This window comes from Chroicocephalus ridibundus, chromosome 13 (genome assembly GCF_963924245.1).
Source record: "Chroicocephalus ridibundus chromosome 13, bChrRid1.1, whole genome shotgun sequence".
Classification (NCBI taxonomy): Eukaryota; Metazoa; Chordata; class Aves; order Charadriiformes; family Laridae; genus Chroicocephalus; species Chroicocephalus ridibundus.
The window spans coordinates 8,289,601-8,312,119 of record NC_086296.1 but is presented as its reverse complement, the minus strand read 5'-3'; the positions used below and the strand labels follow the sequence as shown (position 1 = coordinate 8,312,119).

Genomic DNA, 22,519 nt, shown 5'->3' with positions numbered 1-22,519 from the left:
ATTGTGTGTAGTTACTTTGAAAACCTATTGAACTGCCTCCAGCACGGTTTGATAGTCTTCAAAAGCAGCAGGAGAATTTAATTGAACAGCTTTCAGGTAAAAGTGGCTGTGTTCAAAAGGACTTTCCTTAAATGTACCTTATGACCATTCTTTTCAGTTCTTCATACAAACTGATTTGCGTTCACTAGAAAGTGCATTAATGAAAATAAAAGTTGTTTTGGAAGCCCTGGATTTACAGTGTTTTCTCTAAGATCTCAAGTCCAAACTTCAGCGGAACAAACTTATTCAAAAATTGACTTTCAAAGAACCTAGGTGTTTTGCATAGGTCTATAAATACCAAGTTCATGGGATCACACTGATTTTTAAGGTCTTTGATTTTTTCACTCTGGTATGCTTCAAACAGCTTTCATGAGGTTTGCATGCTGCACCCCATGATCAGAATAAATGCATGATTTCTTAAAATATCTCTGGATTGAATTAACACAGAGAATATTTCATGGCAGGTGATGCATACAAACACAGCTTATTTATTCTATGGCAATGTACACAGCAAGTTTTACAAGAGTGATTGCATTCTGCTGTAATTTTTGCTTATTCGATAGCGTAATGCAAATCCAAATGTTGCATAAGATTTTCTGTGTTGGAAAAATCACTGGCTTGTTGAACTTGCTTTCGCTTTTTTGGACTAGTTGGGTTTGTGGGTTTTTAAACATTTTTGCTGATGGCCTCTAGGTGTCAGAAAGGATATTTTTCAGAATATGTAACTCAAATTTGTCTCAGCACAATGCTATCTTTATAAAACCCTTGTGAATTCCACCTCTCTTCTTGACAAATAGGCATGCATTTATAAATAGGAGCCCATAAACCCACATTAGTGCAGTTTGGCAGTTTTTAAGAATTTAAACACTTCCAGGGAAAAAAAGCAATCTGTAACTGTTTATAGAACACTCAGTGTACTTTAGAAACTTCTCAATATTGTTACAAATTCATTAGTAAACCACTTTTGTCCTGAAAACAAAATGGTAATGCTATCTAATACGTTATTTTGGAATAATTAAAATAGATTTCTAATAAAAAAGTCCCCTATCATAGCATTTGAGTGCCTGGCAAATATTTATGTTTTTGTTACTAAGGTAAGTTACTATGTGGAATGTATTTTTTGTCACCTGTTTTATCATCATGTGTAAGTGTTCAGTTCAGAAGATCCACAAAACATCTCCATTCAGCAGAGGCAACAATAAACTTCCAAGCACTCATCAGCAGTGTTAGATCACTATCTAAAAGATTAGAGTCAATAAGATATCACCAGGTAATCAGCAGAATAATTACTTTTAAAAGATCTTTACATTTCCTATATCTTGACTCAGGTCACCTGTGAAGAAACTTAGCAACTCACTGATGCAGATAAATGCACAAAGTAAAAGGCAGCCCTTAATAACCAAGTGAAGATGCAAATGAGGAACAGTACAAAAGGTCGTCCTGGAGATAAACACAGTCATAGTGCTAAACAGCACGTTTGAATGTGACTGCTGTATTAGTAGGAAGCAAAATAATTTTGCAAACTGTAAATGAAGGCAACAATATGTCCAGGCAAGCAATGAAAAGGAATGTAATTGTACTTCCCAGTTAAAGCCGTGATTGCGGAAATGTCTCTGGAACATGAGCTCAGGCAGGAATGGAGGTCTGCATGCCGGTGTTCAAGGCAACACAGGAAATTACACTGAAAGATCTGAAGAGGAAATTAGTCACTTTCAGCATGGATAGGTAACATGGATCCTACAGTAGCAAAATTCAAGCAGAATATGTATTCAAAAGACAAAACTTTATTCATTTTTTTCACCAGGTAAAACATGTCTGACTCTAGGTTTAATTAAGAGACTACCCTTCTGGAAGAGAAGCACTTACTAGGTCAATGATGAAGGGCAGATGTAGATCTAAATTTTTTCAGAAAACAAAAAGTCAGCAATTTACTGTCATTAAAGTGGCATACATTGCTAATTCAGGACCTTTAAATTCCTGATCCATCACGGGAATAAAATTCTTTGACTCTGTGAGGAAAATTATGCATTGGATTATTATGTTCAGTATCCAAAAGTAACATTTTTAGAATTTACAGTTGCTGAACATGTGGTCTAGAAGGTAAGTCTATATATGATAGAACTGAGATACTAATAATTACAGGTAATTGACTATAGTCTTAAGGAGTACTTTTTGGCACACACCTAAGAACACAATACCACTGAGGACTCTCTGCCTCCCGTAGTATGTGCATGCTCTATTTCCTAGAAAGCCCCAGGCCTTTAAGACACACCTGTTGTTGTACAGATTTAGGACTTTGCCAAAGTTTTGGTGTTTTTACTAGAGCCCTGAACATCACTAAACAGGCAACATGTGTTAACACGTTTTAGTTGAAGAGCTGAAGCCAGTCAATGGGGCTTCAGAGCAGAGGATGGGATGGGAGTGTGCAGCTTTGTCATGGTTTCCAGTGGCGATACAGGTGGCTCTCGGCCATTCCAAGGGCGAACAGCAGACTGCACGCCATGGCTTAGTGCTGTGAGACAGGACAGGGAAGTGCCTATGGCCTGTGAGAAGCAGAAGTGCCAGCAAAGAGAGGACGCCGCCTGTGCGCTTTTTGGACTAAACATGAATTACATTAAGTCTGGTTGCAGCCTGTCCACACCAGAGAAAAATTAAATAAAATTCAACTAAAAAATAAACATATCACAATTTTTTTACAACTCTTTCTCTCACGACAGCCTCCCCAAACTGTGAGTGTAATAATTTCTCGTTGGACACGGCTCCCTCGGGGCAGGGGTTCCCTCACGGGTACCTGTGGTACCCTTCAGCCTCCTCGGCTCTCCAGCGCTCCCTCTGGCGAAGCGCCCCTCAAACACGTCCGTGGCCACACACTGCTCAGCCATACCTTCCCGCACGCTGCTTCGCCAAGCTCAGCGCGGCCGCCCGCTCCCTCACGGCCTCTCCCGCGCCGCCGCCGCCGGCAAGCGGGGGAATTACCTCAGCGGGGCGGCACCGCCGCGCCCGCCCCAACCGCCGGCCTCGCCGTGACGTCAGCAGCGCCAGGCGGGCTCCCCAAGGGGATAGCTGCCGCGCGCGCCCGCCCCTTTCCCCGCATGCGCGGCGCGGCCGGCGGTTGCCGTGGGGTTGGGCGGGGCTGGGGGCGCGGCCGCCGCCGCGGGCAGGGCGGAAGGGGCGCGGGGAGGCGGTGCGGCCCGTCCGCAGCGGCCGGGACAGCGGGGAGGGAGCCCGGGGGTAGGTGGCCCCGGCGACAGCGGGCCGGGCGCGGGCGGCCCTCGGCGGCGAGCGAGGAGGAGCAGCCGGGGAAGCCTCGGTGAGGCGCGGAGCCGCTGCGGGGATGAAGGACCGGCTGGCCGACCTGGCAGAGGTGAGCGTGGGCTGCCGGGGGAGGCGGGCGGCGGGCTGAGGTGGGGGGGAAGGGGAGAGAGGCGGCGAGGTGCCGTGGGCCGTTATCCTCGGCTGAGGTAACGGTCAGCGGCGGGCTGGGCCGGGCCGGCGCCTCGGCCCGCGCCCCGGGCAGGGAGGGCCCCGTCCGCCGCAGGCCGCGTTCCAGCCCCCTCGGGGAGGGCGGCGGCTTCCTCCCGGCGGCCGGGGAGCTGGCGGCGGAGCCCAGGCTGCTCCGGTTTTTATGGATCACCTTCCCCCGCTTCCTCCTGACCTCCAGCGCCTTCCGAACGCGAGCGCGCTGGGCGGCAGCAGATAAACGGGATAATAATTTTGTTTTCGAACTGGCTGTGGTGTAGTTGGGTAGGTTTATCTGCTTGGGAACTGTTTGACCAGCAATGCGTCAGTAAAGCTATCTGCAGATTTTATTTTCCGTGTGTTTACAAAATGGTAGCTGGTTATGTTTATACGTTCCTTTCCTTTCCCTTATTTGTGCTTTGAAAACAGTGTCCTAACAGAGAAGGGAGAGTTGGAGGGAGATACCATCGTGTCTGTTTTCAACAGGATATGGCTTGGTTAAAATAAAAGGGTATTTGACTCTTTTTATTCCTGAAAATAAATGGAAATGGAGAGCGCAGAGAAGTCCTGTGATAGTTCTAGGACTCCCCGCATACGTAGAAGTTGGTCTGTGCTGAGCTACATGCAGGTTTGGGGCTCGTTTGTCTTAAAATTAAGGTCCTATGTTCTGGATCACAAAAGGCTTTTCTTGTCATCTTCTCCAAAAGGATGAATTGACATCTGAAAAGTTTTCACATTATTAGATTACAGGGTCTTTACTGGGAAAGATGTTTTGGAGTCATGCCAAAGAAATGTGTCATTTCTTTCAGGTATACTTCTTCCCTTTTCCTGTTTCTAAACATGTCCAATGTTGGGGGAATACGTGCCAAATTTCAGTGATGGTCCACACTTCCTGGAAAGAGGAAGCAGCAAACGGTGATCTGAATTTGCTTTTTAATTTATAATCCTTGACGCTTAGATCTCATTCTAACTGAGGGGAAGCAGCAGTGGTCTGTTGTATGTTTTTTTTTAATCTAAAAATAAAACAAACCCTAAACCGTAACACGCCCCGTTATATATTGTTAGAAGTTTTTAAAGCAACTGTACATAAGGGTTTTTAAGCCAGCCTTAGTATTTGACACCTGAAAACATTACTGTACTGCAGCAAGCTGGTACTTGAACTGAAACACTGCAGCAAGCTACTACTTATAAACACAATGGTCAGTATTGCTCAAGTGCTTCATATGTTCATCAATGTACTTTTCACTGCTTGTAGGCTTAGCAAATAGCTTAGACACTTAAAATTGAAGGCTTTTCTAATTAGAAGAAAATGTTTAAACATCAAATGACGAAGTTATTGAAGATCCGGTCTACGTTTTATCACTTAAAAGTGTGTAGTTGACACAAAGTTTTGAAAAGTTGCATACCCGAGGGAGATGGCTTTTGTAAAACTTGATTTCCACAGGGAACTCATGGAAGTAGCAACTTCCATCTTCCGTCTTTATCTGAAATACCAAAACGGATTATGTTTTTGTGAAGTGCTTTTTTGCCCTTGCTACTATAAATGCTTTGAACAGTGATCCTTGATCCACATAGGTAAGATTACTTTGAAAAGGAATACATAAGCTGAAGAAACAATGTATTAACAATTATTTGCCTGGTTTTTGAACTGCTTCAGTTTGATTAGTGTAGTTCCATTGTATTTTATTTGTCTAAATCATTAAGTGAAGGGTAGAGCATATACGTTGTGGTTTTGAAACGGGCCTGGGCCTGCAGAATCTTCAGGAATAACTATGCCTTGCATCTTTCCCTTGATATAAGAATGTCATTATGTATTACTTTGGTTGTACCTGACATGTAAGTTGCATCCACCGCGTTTTCCCCCTAAGACCCAATGTGATACACAAGTAGTTTTAAGAGATCCCAGTATTTTAGCTAGTCTACACTGACTCTTTTTAACTAAATACGGCATTCCCTTTAGCAGAAATGTAAATCTAAGTTTGCGTGTCCTCATTTGTATGTTCCTGGATTTTAGTTGACAGCAAGCAAATTATTTTATCATTAAAAGTTGTAACGTTTTCCTAGATTTCCCTTTATCTCTACAAAGAAGAGGGAGAAATGTTACTTATCAATGTTTATGGACCATTAACATCAAATTATTACAACTTTTTGATATGTTTGTTGATAGACTGTATTAAGTCAGTTAAACAGCGCTAAAATAATGGCTGGAGAAATTGTTGAAGACATGCAGATTATATAGCCTTCAGATAATGTTGCTTCCTCTTATTTTCTAGCTAGAAAAAGTCTTGTAAAGTACATGCTTTTTCGGAAGATAGCAACCATAATTGCATTTGTCCACTCCTAGGGGATTATTTTAATGTCATTTCTAAATTATCCCAGGCAGGCCAAAATTCTTTCAGCTGTTTGAATTCTCCTTTAATACAATTAATTGGACAATTGGCCAAAACCCGGTCTGGTTTTAGTTATTTTGAGCACAAATGAGTGTAAGATTAACAATAAAAGGTTCTCTCATATCCGATATGCTGTTTTGAGCAGTGGTTGATAGTAGTTATGTAGGGAAGAAAAAACAACACGGCAAGTACGTAGCAATGATTGTGTAAAATACTCTGCCAGTCTTCAATGGCTTGCCGTTCACGGTTGCAAGTCCACCTTAAAAATTACTTTAAAAAAGCTGTAGGATCTGTGTTCAGACACTTGATTCAGCAATTCAGCTAGTGTCAGATATTAAAAACAGATGTCCTTTTAAAGGTCTCTTAATAAAATTCAGTCAAACTTTTTTGTTATTGTTGTTAAATCATTTAAGAAAGAGGTAGGATGTAAACCTTCTCTGCTTAAGCGTGATGCTTTAGATCTGAATTTTTGGGGTGCATTGTTCATATGGCTCAAAAATTACCATCTTGTTGTGTGCTGAAATGGATGCAGAGCTATCTATTGAAATCCATTTTTCTTGCTTGATTGGTGAATCATTTTAAATGCATGCTTTTTATATTTCTTTACTCCTGAGTGTTATGGAGGATATCTTAGACATAACCTTTGAAAAATACATTTATATTTGATTGTAGCTTCTTTAAAAAAAAAAAAAACAAAAACAAACAACAAACAAACAACTGTAACTTGAACAGAACTGCATTGACTTTTTTGCAGACTGCTTCTTGGACATTCACTTAGTGTCCCCAAAACTGTTTAGGAATGAGTGAAGAACCACAAAGTCACAGAAGTTAAAATTGGCACAATTGGGTGGTATGGAAAAAATGCAAAAGGAACCTTTCCAGAAGGAGGGAAACATTACTGAGTGTTTCGTTGTTTTTTTTTTCTCCTGAGTTAATCTCTTACATTAGTCTGTGTTCAAACATGGAATTTTCTGAAGATGAGCTGTAAGTTTCCCATGTCATAGCAGCATAAAATAATTTCTTTTAGACAGTTACCAGATGATGTTTTTCTGGTTGTACGGTAACGCTACTAAATGCGTGTTAATGATTGACCTGCCAAAGCTGCCTGACAGATCTCCTTGTCCGTCTGTAACCCTTCTTGGCTACTTTGATATAAAAGAATTTCTTGAAATGCTGATGCTATAAGGAGAAACTCTTAACACTCTCTAACCCACTCTTTGGGTCTGATTCATTGGGATGGTGGTGGTCAGTTGTTATCCTTGCAGTCCACCAGACGAATAGACGTCACCTGGACTGAGGAAAAACTAACCTTGATTGGAATTTCAAGGGCAAGTAATAGTCATGTTTTTATCGGTAATTAATTTGGTAAGACATCTCAAGCTAGCCTTATTTCTCCAATTCTATAAGGTATGGGAAATGTCCCAAAGTTTCATAAGCCATCAAGGATACCTCCTACTTGGAGCTGAGAAATGATCCTGTCTGAATAGGTGCAGTCTGTCATATAAACCTTTTTAGGGAACTTGATGTATTTTATAAGTCTATGAATGTTTATGGAGTTGCGTGGCCCAGCCTTTCAGTCCCAAGGTCAAGGTATGAGCTGCAAACAGACTTCATTAGGTTGCTCTTGGCGTTGACGTGAAACTTTTTATAAGTTTTTGTGATACTGCTTATACTGAGGAGGTAAGGTCTAGAAGAAACAACGTGTTTCTGCTAAACTTGATGACAAAAGTGAGTTTGTGGTTGAATTGTGTGCTTGTCAAAAGAAGGTGCATCGCTTCTGTTGAAGTTAGCAAATAAGCTGTATTTTGGGTAAGTGATGATTTAAGAATGTAGAGAATAGAGATTGACAAGTCATTAGGTGTCTCAAGTGCCGATGTTCAAGGTAGGCTCCATAAATCCTTCAACAAATCGTAGACAGCAAATTGGTCTGTCAATGGTGTCATTGCAATCAAATGTGAATGTCGAACTGACTGCAGGGTGGGAGACATGATTGCTTCCTTCCAGTCTTGCATCTGCAAACAGGACTTCAGAGTAAGATGTTTGTATCTTTCATCTGTTTAAGATTCACTCAGGTGTTTAATGTTTTACTAAGGTCCTCAAGCTAAAAGCTGACATGCTGAATCTCTTAGCTGATACTATTTTCATTATTTTTGGTTCAACTAACTGAATACAGGATGTGGTTATAAACAGAAAGTTTATTCTGTACTCAGTAAATGTAAGCAGAAGGTGTTCTTTTACATAGATCATAAAATTAAATGTCTTTAAAGTGTAGCTCACTCTTAATATTTAACTTATAACTTGTAGCTTTGTAGCAGTGCAGTCTCTGGTGTGGGTAAAAGTTGGGTAACTTCATTTGGGCACAGTCTTCCTTGCTTATTTGTATTAAGCAAGACTGTTAGTTGATTACATTCCCTAAGGGCAGATTCTTTAATATTAAGTTCTAGCAATCATCTTCCCAAAATTCTAACTGCAAAAAGTCTTTAATGACACATAGCATTATGAGTGGTTGAAGGGTGGTCCAGGAGAGCAATAGCATCTGAATTCCTTTGTTTCATCTGAGGCGTTATGGTTCCCTTGAGCGTAAAAAACAGATGATTTCTTAGAAAAATATTGTCATAGGGCTTTATGCACTCCCTGAATTTGCAGGAAAATAACTGTCACAAAGTATAAGTAATAACTTTCCTTGAAGATTTGGGGCAGTCTTGGTGGATTTTGATGCGTAGGTCATCATTGTGTAATAACAGCAATGTTTGACATTGGATTAAGCTGCAGAATTGTCATGCAAATAACACACATCTCGCCTAATTTAATAAAACTAGAAACAAAGGGCTTACGGGATAGTAGGATCAGGGTTTAGAAGCAGAAAGCGAGTGTTAGAAGGTCAAAGGCAGAGGGGCTTGTAAGAAAAAAGGAGTTTTGAACATGAAAATCCCTTAATTTTACCTATCTTTTAGGGTTTTTTCTAACAGATAACCCATTGACTTTATTGTAGAGTAATAGTTTGTTCTAATTTTGATTCAATGCAGTTCAAACAGTCTGTGCTCTACAGAGGGAACTAGAGAACATGGAAGCTGGAAGTCTTTGCCTTTATATGATGCATGTGAATTCTCTCTTCCTTTGTGCAAATTTGAATCTTGGTTACTTTCAAGACCCATATATTCTGCTGGGCTAACTCAAGGGTTAGGGAAGTGTGACTTGGGAAAGATCTTGGGCTGTGTGCCCTGGAGACCTGTGACAGCCTGTCAGCTTGAGCTTTTGTCTCTTTGCTGTTGTAAGGGTCTATCAATGATGTAACGCGTGTATAGTTTGGTGTACTGCAATTACGTCTAAATTCGTTTGGAATGGCAGCCTTGAAAACACCCAAGGGCAAAACTAGTAAGCAGATGTTGATAGCTTTTTGTTCTAGCTTTCATTGGATATTTAGCTTATTTCATCACAAGTCAGTCATCAGCACCCCTCCTAGTATTTCTTTGATTTACTCAGTAAACCAAATGTTATTTTCAGTTCATATGAGACTCACCGTGGAAGTATCCTATGCTAGGGGAGAACATTTATATGTAAAATTGTATTCTAATAATTTTTGATAGGTAATGAAAACTGCGACATCACTTACAGACTGGTTCGATCCTGAAGTTGTTTACAGAGGAGTACATGCCTTAGCATTTACAACTGTGTGGGAGTTGGGTGACTTTCTTTGACTTATCTGCTTATTTGTTTTTAGGTTACAGTCTTCAGAAGAGGAAAACTTACTCTTTTTGACTTTGCAGACTATTGACAAAAATGTGTATGCAGTAGCAATGCAGAAGTAGTCATAGTTGTTTGAGAACAGCGTCCTGAGTTTTATTTCATAGATTTGTTTTGTTGTCTTTTACAGTGTAAAGGAAATGAAGATGGGGAGACGGTTATTGTTGAAAAAGACCATTTTATGGATGACTTTTTCCAACAGGTAAGTTACAGTGTTCGCCATACATTAAAGACTTACAGTTTTCTCTCTGTGCCTTTTAATTTCTGTAATTAGGTTTAACAATTCATCTACACACACACACACCCCCCCAATATGCTTTGTGATGGTATGCCAAATCAAATGTTGTTAACACTTTTGCTTGTTTATTTCAGGGTATTTTCTGTCTTGACTGCATAGAAGTGTTTTTAACTCCCTGTCAACAAAGAATCTGCATACAGAATTTTAAAATCTTTTTTATTAAGAATAGTAGCACTTACGTTTTTGGCTATACAGAATATATTTGCTATTAAGAATACCATTTTTTTCTTAAAAAAAAAAAGTGCAAGCTGTTTAAATGCCAGCATTTCTGCTGGGATTTCTGTCAGATACTTATAAACGTTGCAATGAAATACTTTACAATTTTTATTGCCAAAGATTTATTTTAAAAAAAAATCTTTACCTGGAATTATTCTAATATTTTCATTCCCATATTTCTCCTCCTATAGGTTGAGGAACTTAGAAATAATATAGCAAAAATAGCACAAAATGTGGAAGAAGTGAAGAAGCAGCACAGCATTATCCTGTCAGCACCAAATCCTGAAGGAAGTGAGTATTGCTTTTTTTAGATTTCAGATGTGTGTGGCTAGATATTCTGAACTAATTGTTGTTTGTTTTAGCTCTCTGTAGGAATAGAACTCCAGGTCTTCAGAATGCAAAATGTAACACAACTTACTTATTTAAATATTTCCATATTTAGTATCGAATTAATATTTTTCAATTGCTTATTTTTACCGTTTTAAAGTCTCATTGGAATAAATACATTTTCAGAATATTTGTTGCATCATCCAAACCTTTGCCAGGCCAAAACTCAGATTCATATGGTGTCTTGAAATTGATTGTGTCGTTAGAAACTTAGAACTTGCATTTCTTTTAATAAGTGAAAATGCTGAAGTTGTCAATTGGAGACCATCATATGATAGAGCCATCCTCTTCTCTTTACCCTTCAGTAGGAGGAAGATCCTGTCTCACACTAACACTACAGCCAGCTGCTTCAGTGGTAGTAAGAGTTCCATGCTGGAGCCCTATTTTTAGAGGCTGTAACCCCAAAGCTGAAAGCGCAGATGTGCTTTCTGAACAGAGAACTCAAAGTTTAGGGAACTTACCAACAAACGTGGAACCTTCTCTGTTCTCAACGCTTCTTAAGGCATGCCTGGGTTTGTGGGCAGGGTTCAAAGAAAAGGGAAGAAAAGATGCTGAGATGTTTTTGTGGAATGTTGCAACGCTAGCTTAACATTTATCTTCTTGTTGATGAAAACTGAACTTTGGATGTTAGCTTTTCTTTTACCCCTTTTTTTTGTTTATGGATGAGCGTATGTTTGTATTCTTACAAACGATTTTGCAGACTGCTTTTTGTCTTAACAATCGTATACAGTCAGTGAATCTCAGGTTTAATAATGGTTCATCTGAATGTTTAAAATCTGTGGGCTCAGCTCGTTTATCAGCTTGTGTTTGTGCTAAAAATTGCGCTCAGTAATGCATCTGAACTGTGTCAGAACATGACATTGCTTTGTAAGTAATGTATGCTCTTGTGAATCTAGTGTCTTCACTAAGCCCAATAACAGATATCTAGCTGTGTTCTTCATAAATACTCTGTGTAGTATTCCTCAAAAAATATAGGTAGTGCATGGCACAGTTACATTAATAAGGGTAAAAGCAATGAGTCTGTGATAAACAACAGAGCTAAAAAAAACGTGAGATGAATCTGTATTTTCACTTGACAGACTTCAGTGAACTTTCATTTTGACCAGCAAATGAGTATTACCCTGAAAGTGTTACGTTAAGAAAAAATGTGGCATATTTTATGACCTGGTTTAGTTGGTGATTTGGCAATAACATTTCCCAAGTGTAAGGGCCTGTCATAAGAAGCAGGAATTCGATAGTATGCTGTTATTAAAATCATATTTAAAATACTTAGGAGTAGAATAAACTTATTTTCTGCATGGTTGTACTAAATACCATCATGAGATTGCAAGGTAGAGTTGTAGATGGTTGCTGGCTTACTATTATCAATCATTAACAGTTCTAAAAAAAATTATTTTTTTTAAAAAGGAACGAAGGAAGAACTTGAAGAATTAAATGAGGAAATAAAGAAGATAGCTAATAAAATCCGAGCCAGGTTAAAGGGTAAGTTGTGAAGAGAAATAAAGCTGCTGTTGCTTGTAGTGATTCAGGACGTTGGCAGCGTTATAAACTTAATGCATTGCAGCTGAACCTCTAAACTATACAAGCTCCATTATGTATGCATAAATTGTATTGTACAGCTTGTTTAAAAAAAAAAAAGAGAGAACCACCTCCCTGCCAAACATGTACAGCCCATGTCAGTAACAGTATCGTCCTCTACTTTATTCCTCCTTGGCAAGCTTCACCCCTGAGAAATACCAGGTCTCAGCACAGCCTAGTTTGTGGAACAGGACAAAGAGCTTGCTTTCAGAAATAATCCAGAAAATTAGAATGCAAAGTAATTCCTCTGTGTAGAAATGTATTCTGCAACTGAAATGCTGGGTTTTGGTCATGATGTTTTGGAAGAAGATTAACTGTAACTGGAAAAAGACAGTCTCCATGGCATAAATGTCTACTTAGGGAATTGCTGTGGAGCACTTACTGTATTTTAAATTTAGACCAGCTAATTTTGCTGTGACTTTACCCTGTCAGTATGTCTTAGTTGTTTAGCATAGGTTTTGAAATATATCCAGTGTTTTAATGTTACTATATTACAAATATTGTATGCTTTTGTCCTTCTGTAAACATTAGGGTATGGTGTTTATTGTTTGAACTGTAGGAGCAGTCCATTTTGTTGTATCTTTTGAATTTTTTCCAGAGTAATAGACGGTAGTGTGACTCTGAGAGTACTGAAGTAGTTTTTATGCTTTAAGATCTGTACCAATTATCAAAATTATTTTAAATTTTTAAAAAATATACATCACTACCAAGCCCCACCTTGCCCTGAAATGTTGAACATGTCTATGGGGATCTTGTACATGGAAAAAAGTAATAATTAATAGTATTTACAAAGTAACTGAGCTACACTATTTAACAATTATACTGAACATTGACTCATAATATTCTTGTATCGTTCTTAGCTATTGAACAAAGTTTTGATCAGGGTGAAAATGCTAATCGGACATCAGTGGACCTCAGGATTAGAAAAACACAGGTATGATCATTTAATAAGCTTAAAGAAATTAAAAGGATTCTAGTAAATTGGAGAAAGAGTTTAACTTTTCTGAAATAGTTTCAGAACTTCCCTCTTCTGTTTTGTTGGAATGTAAATACCACTTTCAGTTGTTGTGCAGTAGTATTTGCTGTATCAAAAAAAATAAACATTTTTGTTCCACACTTTTAAATCCTCAAAAAACAGCACTCTGTATTAGCTCACAAGTTTGTGGAGGTCATGACGGAATACAACGAGACCCAAACTCTTTTTCGAGAACGCAGCAAAGGTCGGATACAGAGACAATTAGAGATAAGTAAGTGACCTGAATGCACTTTTTAAAAAAGATTAATTGTATTGTTAGTAGCTCCCTTGTTTCTTATTACTTAAAGATGGTACAAAGCATCATACATATTGGACGTCTTCTTGAAGCATGTGAGGGAAAAGAAACAATTTTATCATATGACATAAACTCTCTGATACTATTCTTCAGAACAGCTGTAAAGAAAATAGAGAAAACTCACTGAATTGGTTTTTCTATGTTGAAAATTACTGAAGAAAACATCTTTTTCCTTTGCTTCATTTATTTCCAATGTTGCAACTTTCAACGAGACATTAAGAAAAGCTGTGTTCTGAAGATAGCAAGTGGTAGTAAAAGCCATTCCAAAATTAACATGCTAAACAGGACAGCATCTCTTGCTATGCTATGCTATTTTTGTCAATAGGTACATTTGTTAAATACAGCTGACATAAAATCAGTGCTGCCGTTAAACTAACTCTAAATGTTTGTTGACTGAAACACATTTGACTTATTTCATCATTGATTATTATGAGGAGTATTTTGAAAGGTACCTGACTCTACTCTGAACTACAGTATCTACCTCGGAAGGTGTCGTAAAAGAATCCATAACATCTTGCACCTGAAATTAGCCTTTTTGAATATCTCCTGTAAAAGCAAATACGTATATTGCTGAAATAGGAAATGCAAACAGAAAAGTGGGCAAATTATAAGAAGACTTTGTTTTTCATGTGCTCCTCAAATTTGTCAGTAGCCTCTCATGCTAATGGTTCAGTTCATCATTTCAGTGAACTTTATTGGGCAAGTTAAATTCTTCTTTACCTATATGTTTGAGGGGAGGGACCTGAACACCTGAGTACGTGGTTCTTTTAAATTAACGTTTTTATGACCCAATTAGATCCTTCAGCTTTTCCTCAGCACTAAAAACTCTAAAGTAGCTTGTTTTGGGTATTAACATTAGAAAGTAATACTCAAACTGTAACTTTCATCTGATAGGATAGAATTATGTAAGTTACTACAGATAGTCAACTTATTTTACATGGGAAGAAGAGGGATTTGATATGTAGTTTTTAAAACTGTGCAATACAAATCACTTGAATGTATTGTGTAACTCATAACACTTGCATTTGTCAGACCAGTGTGATCAGTAGGATTCAGTTCGCTTAAACATGCAATGCTGAACTACATAAATTGTTAGATGTATTATGAAAAGTTGAAGTGAAGGTACTCTGTGGGTAATCATCATCTCTGTGTGGAATATGAATGTAGTCCTATGTTGGTAAAATCAAATTTACATAAAGACGTTATTGCCCACACAGTGGGGGGGAGTGAGTAAATTAGGTGCCAACATTACATGATTGAATAGGTAAATACTGAATGTCATGTAAGTACTCTGTATCTCAAGTTCTTCCTTATGAAGAACACTCCACTTAACAAGGTTCTTATGTACACTGTAAATGCTTCTGATCAAACTTCATTTGACCAAAAAAAACCTTGAAACCAAACAACAAGACGAAACCCCACCAACCAGGAATTCTTCATTGTAGCTTTGAATCTACATTTGTTTTCTGACTATTACTTTATACTTTCTGTTTTTTTCATATGCAAAAGGGCACTTGGTAATGGCTAAGCACTACATTGTTTTATCCTGAAAAATGCTCAATACAAGACTTTTGTTTGAATTGTCATCCTTCTGGTATGGTAAGATTTTACATTCAGTAATGAATAAGTGATGTTATGTGACATACTGTTCTTTTTATCCTAGCTGGAAAGACCACCACTGATGAGGAACTGGAAGAAATGTTAGAGAGTGGTAACCCTTCAATTTTCACTTCTGATGTATGTATTTCTGGTCCAGTTATGTCTGTCTCTTATTCTCCTGCTTCTGCAATTTAGAGGTGTTTGGCACATACTTACTCATCTCTCTATCTTTTTTTATTCTCCTGAAGATTATATCAGATTCTCAAATAACTAGGCAAGCTCTGAATGAAATTGAGTCACGTCACAAGGATATTATGAAACTGGAATCTAGCATACGGGAACTACATGAAATGTTTATGGACATGGCAATGTTTGTTGAGACGCAGGTAAATGAACTAATTCAAACACGTTTACGTAAGTGGGATTTTTTCCCCCAGTCTTCCTCTTTGAAATATGCAGAAACAATTGCTTATATTCAGATAATACAGACTTACAGTGTTTTTTGAGTGTGATTAGAAAATATGAAAGTCAATCACTATAGGTTTGTTGTTTTGTTTTAGACAAACGTACGATCTATTCATAGTATATGCTATGAATGACTAAGCATACCGTTTCTTTTCAGTTGGTATACTTAATATTTTCTTCAATGTGCTTATATTGCAATATGCTTGAACATTTTTTACATGTTTAAGTAAGAACAACTCTCCTGGAATGCTGGCTAACATCTTGGGAATCTAGGATTCTCATAGACATGGTAAAGGACTACAGTGGTAGAATAAAATGTGCCTTAGCAAGGTTGTATGCAACTTGCACACAATGCAAAGGTATGATTATCCTTATAATTAACATGAATGTAAAGGGATTGACAAGTCATTCAAGTCGTCTTTTATATTCATAAGCGTTGTCTTGACATGTATATAAATTTGTTCTATTTGTGGCCTTTATGTACCAATTTTCTTATAAAAATATTTTTAACTTCTTAGAATTCGTTGATTTATGCAGGAAAGTGAAAAGAATAATGGTCAGGAGACAAACTTTCCTGAAAAGGACTAGTTTGGTTTTTTTTTTTTTACTGTTGTGTTGTGTTGCTTTGATATTAAATATATAGCCAAGGCAAATTGGTAGCAGTTTTCTTTTGAATTAGAAATGTACAAAAGTTACTTGTGCATCATTCTTTAATGCTTTGCTGTTTACTGCTGCTGATTATTTCTTCTGATGGACAGAAACACAGGTAACAGACTTACTGTAACTTTTCACCAATCCTCCATTTCGTTACGAAATTTCATTCATCATAATTAATTTGAATTTTTTTTATGCGTTAACATTCTAAACCATTAATTCTGAGGAACTTTTGAAGTTGCTATTATACATGTGTTTTTTTCTTAGATAGCTGTTGAACCTTGTGTCAAAATAGTCAATACCCTTTCCCACTTCCAGGCACAAAGGGATTTCTGATCTCTTTAGATGTCAGTTTTAGTTTGGCTGTTAAAACATACCTCACATTCAAAGGTATGTTTTCAGGTGTTCAGTATTTGTTCCTGCAAAAGGGAGAAATGCCTTCCCTGCCCATGAATGTTCCTTGTTTGGCTAGAACTTTGAACCTTTCCTTCTCATTCCTTTTTTCCTCTACTCATCAAAGCAAAAAAAAAGTCTGCCATTAACAAGTACATTATTCACTTTTTAAAAACAATTGTTGATGTTCTGTAGCCTTTCTTCTCTTAGGTTCATTAAACAAGGATCCATGGATTACAGTAATAATTTTTTTCTTCAAAATTTCATTTTTAGGGTGAAATGATCAACAATATAGAAAAGAACGTGATGAATGCATCAGATTATGTGGAACATGCAAAAGAAGAGACAAAAAAGGCAGTTAAATATCAAAGTAAAGCACGAAGGGTATGCTATCTATCTGTAATTGTGCTAGTCAGTATTTTAACTTAGCACAGTATGAAGCAACCTTCAGTTTTGATTGATTTTGTTGTTCTATTCAGTCCTTCAAGGTAGAATTAATATATGCATTTTACTTTTTTGTAGTTGTGATATTTAAAATTGGTTTAGAAAAACATTGTTATAAATTAGTGTATGACAGAGGAAGATTTACCAAAGGATTTTACAAACAAAAAAACCCACAACCCATAATCCAGAAGAAATCAGAACATTTCCAATGTGAATTAATTTGTTATAGTTAATATTAAAAATTGATATTACTAGTAGAGAGTATAAACTTCTTGTCCTACAAAAACAGATAAGCAATTCATACACAGCTAAGGCTGTGTTCACAATTTTCCATTTAAAAAGCGGTCATTATGAAGTGTAAAACCGCCCCCCCCCCAAAAAAAAAAAAGAATTAGTCTATTACACTAGTAGATAAATTCACAGATTCTTCTCTTCAACTACCATGATACCTTAAATTATTCAGACTCTAAATAAGCTTAAAGGTTTTTGGATCTCTGTCACTTATAAACTTACCTGGAGTAAAAAAGCAGTAAAAGCAAGCAGGCTTACTTTTTTAGAATTCCATCTGTAGTTATTATTTTTACAGATAACTACTTCTGTACTCTTGTAAAAGTAGTAGATTAGGGGGATCTTCCCTCTGGAAAGACATTAAAGCACAACATTCAATCTTGTGAAGGAATTGAGTTCAAAGTGACGTTCAGGCATTTTCCATTGGTATGGAAACTTGTTCTGTGTTTCAGTATCTTTCTTCCCATCAGAAAGCCAAATAATTTATTCTGAAATCAAATTACTAAGTAATTTATTTTTATATTTTGTAACTGTATGATTGCAGAGTGAATGAAGTGTTCCTCTGACATTATAAGTCCCCCTTTTGAGATGTTGTGCAATTTTGTGAGGCTTTTTTGGCAAATTGGATTTGAGGGAATAATGTATCTTTATATAGACAGACAGATACCTACATATAGGTAACACGTGTGTTACACTTACAAAAAATTACTTAGGTATGTGTCCAAAGAGACCACTTCATGTATTTGTAAATGGTAGTTTTCTCATCTTTCATAATTATATAGGTATTAATCACATTAGCTTACCTGTAAACACTTTTAAAATGTTTATTCTTATGCATGTAAGAGTATACAAATAAATTTATCTTAATTTGAGAATAATATAGGCTTTAATAAAAATGAGTGTGGATCTAAAAACTGAGTATTTTAAAAATTAAAAATAAATGCAAGTCCTAATGTGCTTAATATTAAAATAATAATGCCTTGTTTTTTGACAGAAAATGTGGATAATTATCATTTTGTCATTGGTGTTGATTGCCATAATTGGTCTAATTATTGGTTTGTGTGTTGGTGTTCGGTGATGCTTGGATAACCTCAGCATGCATGACTTCCTGCCAGAGTGGCAGTAAGTAACTAATTAACTAATTTTGCTCCTGTTTTGCTCTGGTAACTTGTATTGTTCTACTAACCCTTAATATGTGTACAGTTAGTTTTGGGGGGGGAGGCTTGAAAGGCACTGGTGCATCTTGTCTCTCTCTACATACTATAACAGTGCTGTGCATGTGACTATTGAAAACTGACATCTAGTGGTAAGCTGCTAAATTTACAGAATGCAATCACTACATAAGACTCATAAATGCAGAAGGAAATGAGACCAAAAAATCCGATTATCATCTCGCAGTCCTTTCAATATTTTTTTTTCAACTGAATGTTCACATCAGCAAACAATTTGCATTAAGATATGGAGTACTAGTTACACTTGGAACTTTATCAAATGGTGTTTTCCATGGTTTTAAGTAGAGCTTTCATAAAAGTAGATTCTACAGCCATGAAGTTGGCTATTGTGCCATGCAGAATATCCTAAAATTTCTTACTTCGAAGCTGTTTATTAATACTAGACTAAATGAAACAGTGGGAAATAATATATTTCTAAAAGGAAATCTGCAAAGATTCCAACTGGAATTTTAGGATATAATTTTGAGGATTCCTTTACTCTTTATGTTTTTGCTGTACTAATCTACAATTTCTTGTCAAAATAACACCTAGAAAATAGCAGTTAACTCTTCTGAGTCCAACAGAAACTCAACTGTTTACATGTGGTGCTTCATATAGAAGTTTGAAGATACTATGAGCAGGATGTCATTTCAGACAGCTAATTTTCTCTACTAACACTCTTTTAATATTGAAGTCTTTGGTTTTGATGTTAACAGTTTCTTCTCAGCTTTGGTTTACGGGCAGATAACAGGATTTACGGTATCATTGCTTTTAGTCAGAAAAACCTGACCTACTGTCAGACTTGGCATTTACATACAATTCATCCCTCCCCCCGGCCTTGCAGCTCTTCTGAGCTAGTACCTACACAATGTTTTTACTGATGTTTTATTGAATTCCACTAAGTGTGCGGTTGTAAAGGTTTGAGCAGGCTACAAATATTTGTGCAAGGAGGGTGGCAGTAAGCAGCGTTACTGTACTTAGACTTCACCTTGATAAGTAAACGTTCACTATTACATCTGTTTCTATACGTAGTGGTATTTACAGAAGTTGGGTATGAGTAATAACAATTACTCTGTGAAGCAAAATACAGAAATGTTACAGAGAGAGCTCTATCTTATAACTGTGGTTTTATGTATGTATGTTAGAAAAGAAAGCCTAACAATAGGAAATCATAGCAGTAAGTATTCTTCAGAAAGAAAATCCAAACATTCAGATTAGGTATCAGTATTATTAATCTTATATGGCTGTGCATGTGTTTAAACAGTTCTGTATCTGACAAGGTATTTCAGTCTCAACTTTTCTCTCTTTTTTTCAGAAATTGATGTTCATAATTATATGTGTAACTGTATTGCTTCTGATACTTGGAATTATCCTAGCAACAACACTATCATAGCGAGCACATTCCAAGAGTTACGAACCTTCAGAAACTCCAAAATGCGTCTTCAGTAAAACCAAACCTTATTTCATAAATGATGCCTTACACAGTTCCATGATGATGACCTATCACTAATGGCTAAAAATGAAAACAAAATCACTCTTAATGTTTACTCATAAAGGAAGATTAGAATGTATTAGGATATGTATGGATTTTCATCATAAACTATACATTTGTAAGACCGAAACTTGCTCTTAATTGTTTTGAACTAAAGTAACTTACGGCTATTTTCGTATCTCAGTGTTACAAACAATTTACATAGGGAGTTGAGAGACTATTGAGTTTTGACTGTTTGGCTTTTTTTTCCTATTGCTAATATAATTCTAATCACAAATTTTAGTATGTTACCAGTGCTGTTTTGTTAGCACTCTTGCGAATGTTTTTATGAGATGTAGCCTTGTCTTTAAGTGTATTAATTATTTAGTCACCTTAACCTATCTAAGCTTTATACTTAAATTTTTTTCTCCAACAAGCGCTAAAATATTTTATCCTGAAAAGACTCCTTATTTAATTGTCTGCCTATTGCATTACACTTGAGAAGAAAAAAAGAAAAACAAACAAAAAAACTTTTCTATAGTTTCCAGTTTTGTTTTGTTTTTTTTCTTTCAGTGTGACTGAGGTTAATTGCTTTACATATTTCCTTGCCTTTTATAATAAAAAGTTAGTTGCAACATTGCTGGTAAAAGAATGCAGTAATGAAGCACAGGGAATTTCAATTTAAGCAGATAATTTTACAAATAATCCTTGAACAAAGGAAACTGATGGCTCAGTTCAGCCGTATTGTTCGTATGAATGTGACAAAAATCACAGTTTCTCTAGAAAGCCAAGTCAAGATTTCTTATTCAGAAGCTTGCTTATGTTGATGTGTGACTATAGCACACAGGGATAAACTCCCTCAGAAAAGTCTGAAACATAATACAAACTAAGACACTGATTTGTTATGAAATGTTTGTGTTCTATAACATATATGAAGTGTTTTAGTATACACATATCTGTTGTAACGCTAGCTTGTGAGACTTGAAAGCTTGAAAGACTTCATATGTAACCAATAACTGCATTTAATGTTACAGGTTATTTTTGTATTTTGTGTGTAAAATATTTGTAACATGAATTTTTGACTTCTCATTGTTTAAGGATTTCCATGTAGATATGTAGATATATTTACACTGTAAGAGAATTAGAGGAAAATTTAACGTGTGCCTTTTTAAATACAGTGTTTCCAAATACTCAGTTATAATGTTAACTGCAATAACTTGCTCCTAAAAGGTCTAAAAGGTTAGAATCCTTAAACTTACATTTTGTTGAAAGTGTCTGAGATCAAACTTACTCAGTAAACTATAATTCAGTCTGTTGACTTAATGAAATTCAGCAAAGTTTACAATTTATGTTGTATGTATGAATATTCCTGCTTTGCTGTCCAAATACACTGTGAATGTGCTGGAGCTATTCAGATGTCAAACATATTTAAATAAGAAAAAATTATTATTATTGGTCTTTTGCAAGTCAGCCATAAAGAAGTCACTTGAAAAAGTTCGGCTTCATTAATGAACAAATTTCTTTACCTCTAAGTCCAGAACACTCACCGATGTTTGTGAGGAAGTTTACATGCAAAGTAAGGAAAGATTGATTGCCTTAATACTCGTTCTAGGAAAAACGTATTTTTATTCTATAGTTTTCTAGATTTTTATTGGTAAATATTATTTATACAGATAAACAAATTGGATTGGGGGGGGAAAAATCAGTTCTGCTGTTTAACAGCTGGTTACCTAAAACGACCCCCAGAATCGCATCATGTTGAATTTTTTTATTTATAACGGAATAATTTGCCCATCAAGACCAGAAATTTGAATAGGCCACTCCACACTTTTTACTTGTTGTTACATAGCTGCCTGAATGAGTTTGTTTTAAAACAAAACAAAACTTGTTTTTCACATGAACCTCTTTGTTAATATTGGAGGGGAGTAAATCTCTAACCTATGCACTAATAAATTTATCTACACAAGTATCTTGTGGCTATTTTTATATTTATGATGGTATTGTGACCTTTGTGAATGTTTCCAGGAAGTGTTTGAATAAGGCTGGCATGGTTTTGATCAAGGATATATGTTAAACAACCGATACCTAGGTCTTGAAGGTCTTAATAGTGTATTTCCTGAAACTTTTTACCAAAAAAGGTGTTGAGATGATCAAAGTAGGTGTAGAGATAATTATGGAGGCATTAATGGGATTTATTAATTTAAACTATGCCCATGGAATTTTGCTTTAATATTAAACTTGAAAAATACGGGAATTGTTTATTTGAATAAAGGCATTCAAGTATTTTCAAAAATTCCTCATAAAAGCGCCTCTTTCACAATGTCGAATTAAGAGAACAACTTCTTACGTGCCTACCCCAGAATTGGAAATTCTGGAATAGATTCAGGGTTCTGATGTGCAGGTGGTAACTGGAGTCATTCTGCCAATTTAGATTTAGTTTAGATTTCTGCTCTGGCAGCTTTTTGGGGTGTTGCGTGGTGGTATCCGAAGCCGTGCCCATCCTCTCTGGGTAACCCGGCTCCCTCCGGCTGCAGCAGCTCTGCACGTCCCTG

At 36.7% G+C, this 22,519-nt stretch overlaps 1 protein-coding gene across 3 annotated transcripts; it reads left to right on the top strand.

Moving 5' to 3' along the window:
• The first annotated feature begins 3,206 nt into the window (after positions 1-3,206).
• STX2 (syntaxin 2) lies at positions 3,207-21,373 on the top strand. Of its 3 annotated transcripts, XM_063351138.1 has the most exons (12): positions 3,207-3,403; positions 4,308-4,413; positions 9,763-9,834; positions 10,338-10,437; positions 11,941-12,015; positions 12,972-13,045; positions 13,250-13,358; positions 15,106-15,179; positions 15,290-15,427; positions 16,827-16,937; positions 18,280-18,407; positions 19,812-21,373. In XM_063351138.1, the coding sequence occupies exons 3-11, from the start codon at positions 9,814-9,816 to the stop codon at positions 18,361-18,363; spliced, it is 786 nt and encodes a 261-aa protein (XP_063207208.1). In that variant the 5' UTR covers positions 3,207-3,403; positions 4,308-4,413; positions 9,763-9,813; the 3' UTR covers positions 18,364-18,407; positions 19,812-21,373. The 3 variants fall into 3 exon arrangements, with proteins under 3 accessions (XP_063207208.1, XP_063207206.1, XP_063207207.1); XM_063351136.1 differs by lacking the exon at positions 4,308-4,413; XM_063351137.1 differs by lacking the exons at positions 4,308-4,413; positions 18,280-18,407.
• Positions 21,374-22,519: the final 1,146 nt, after the last annotated feature.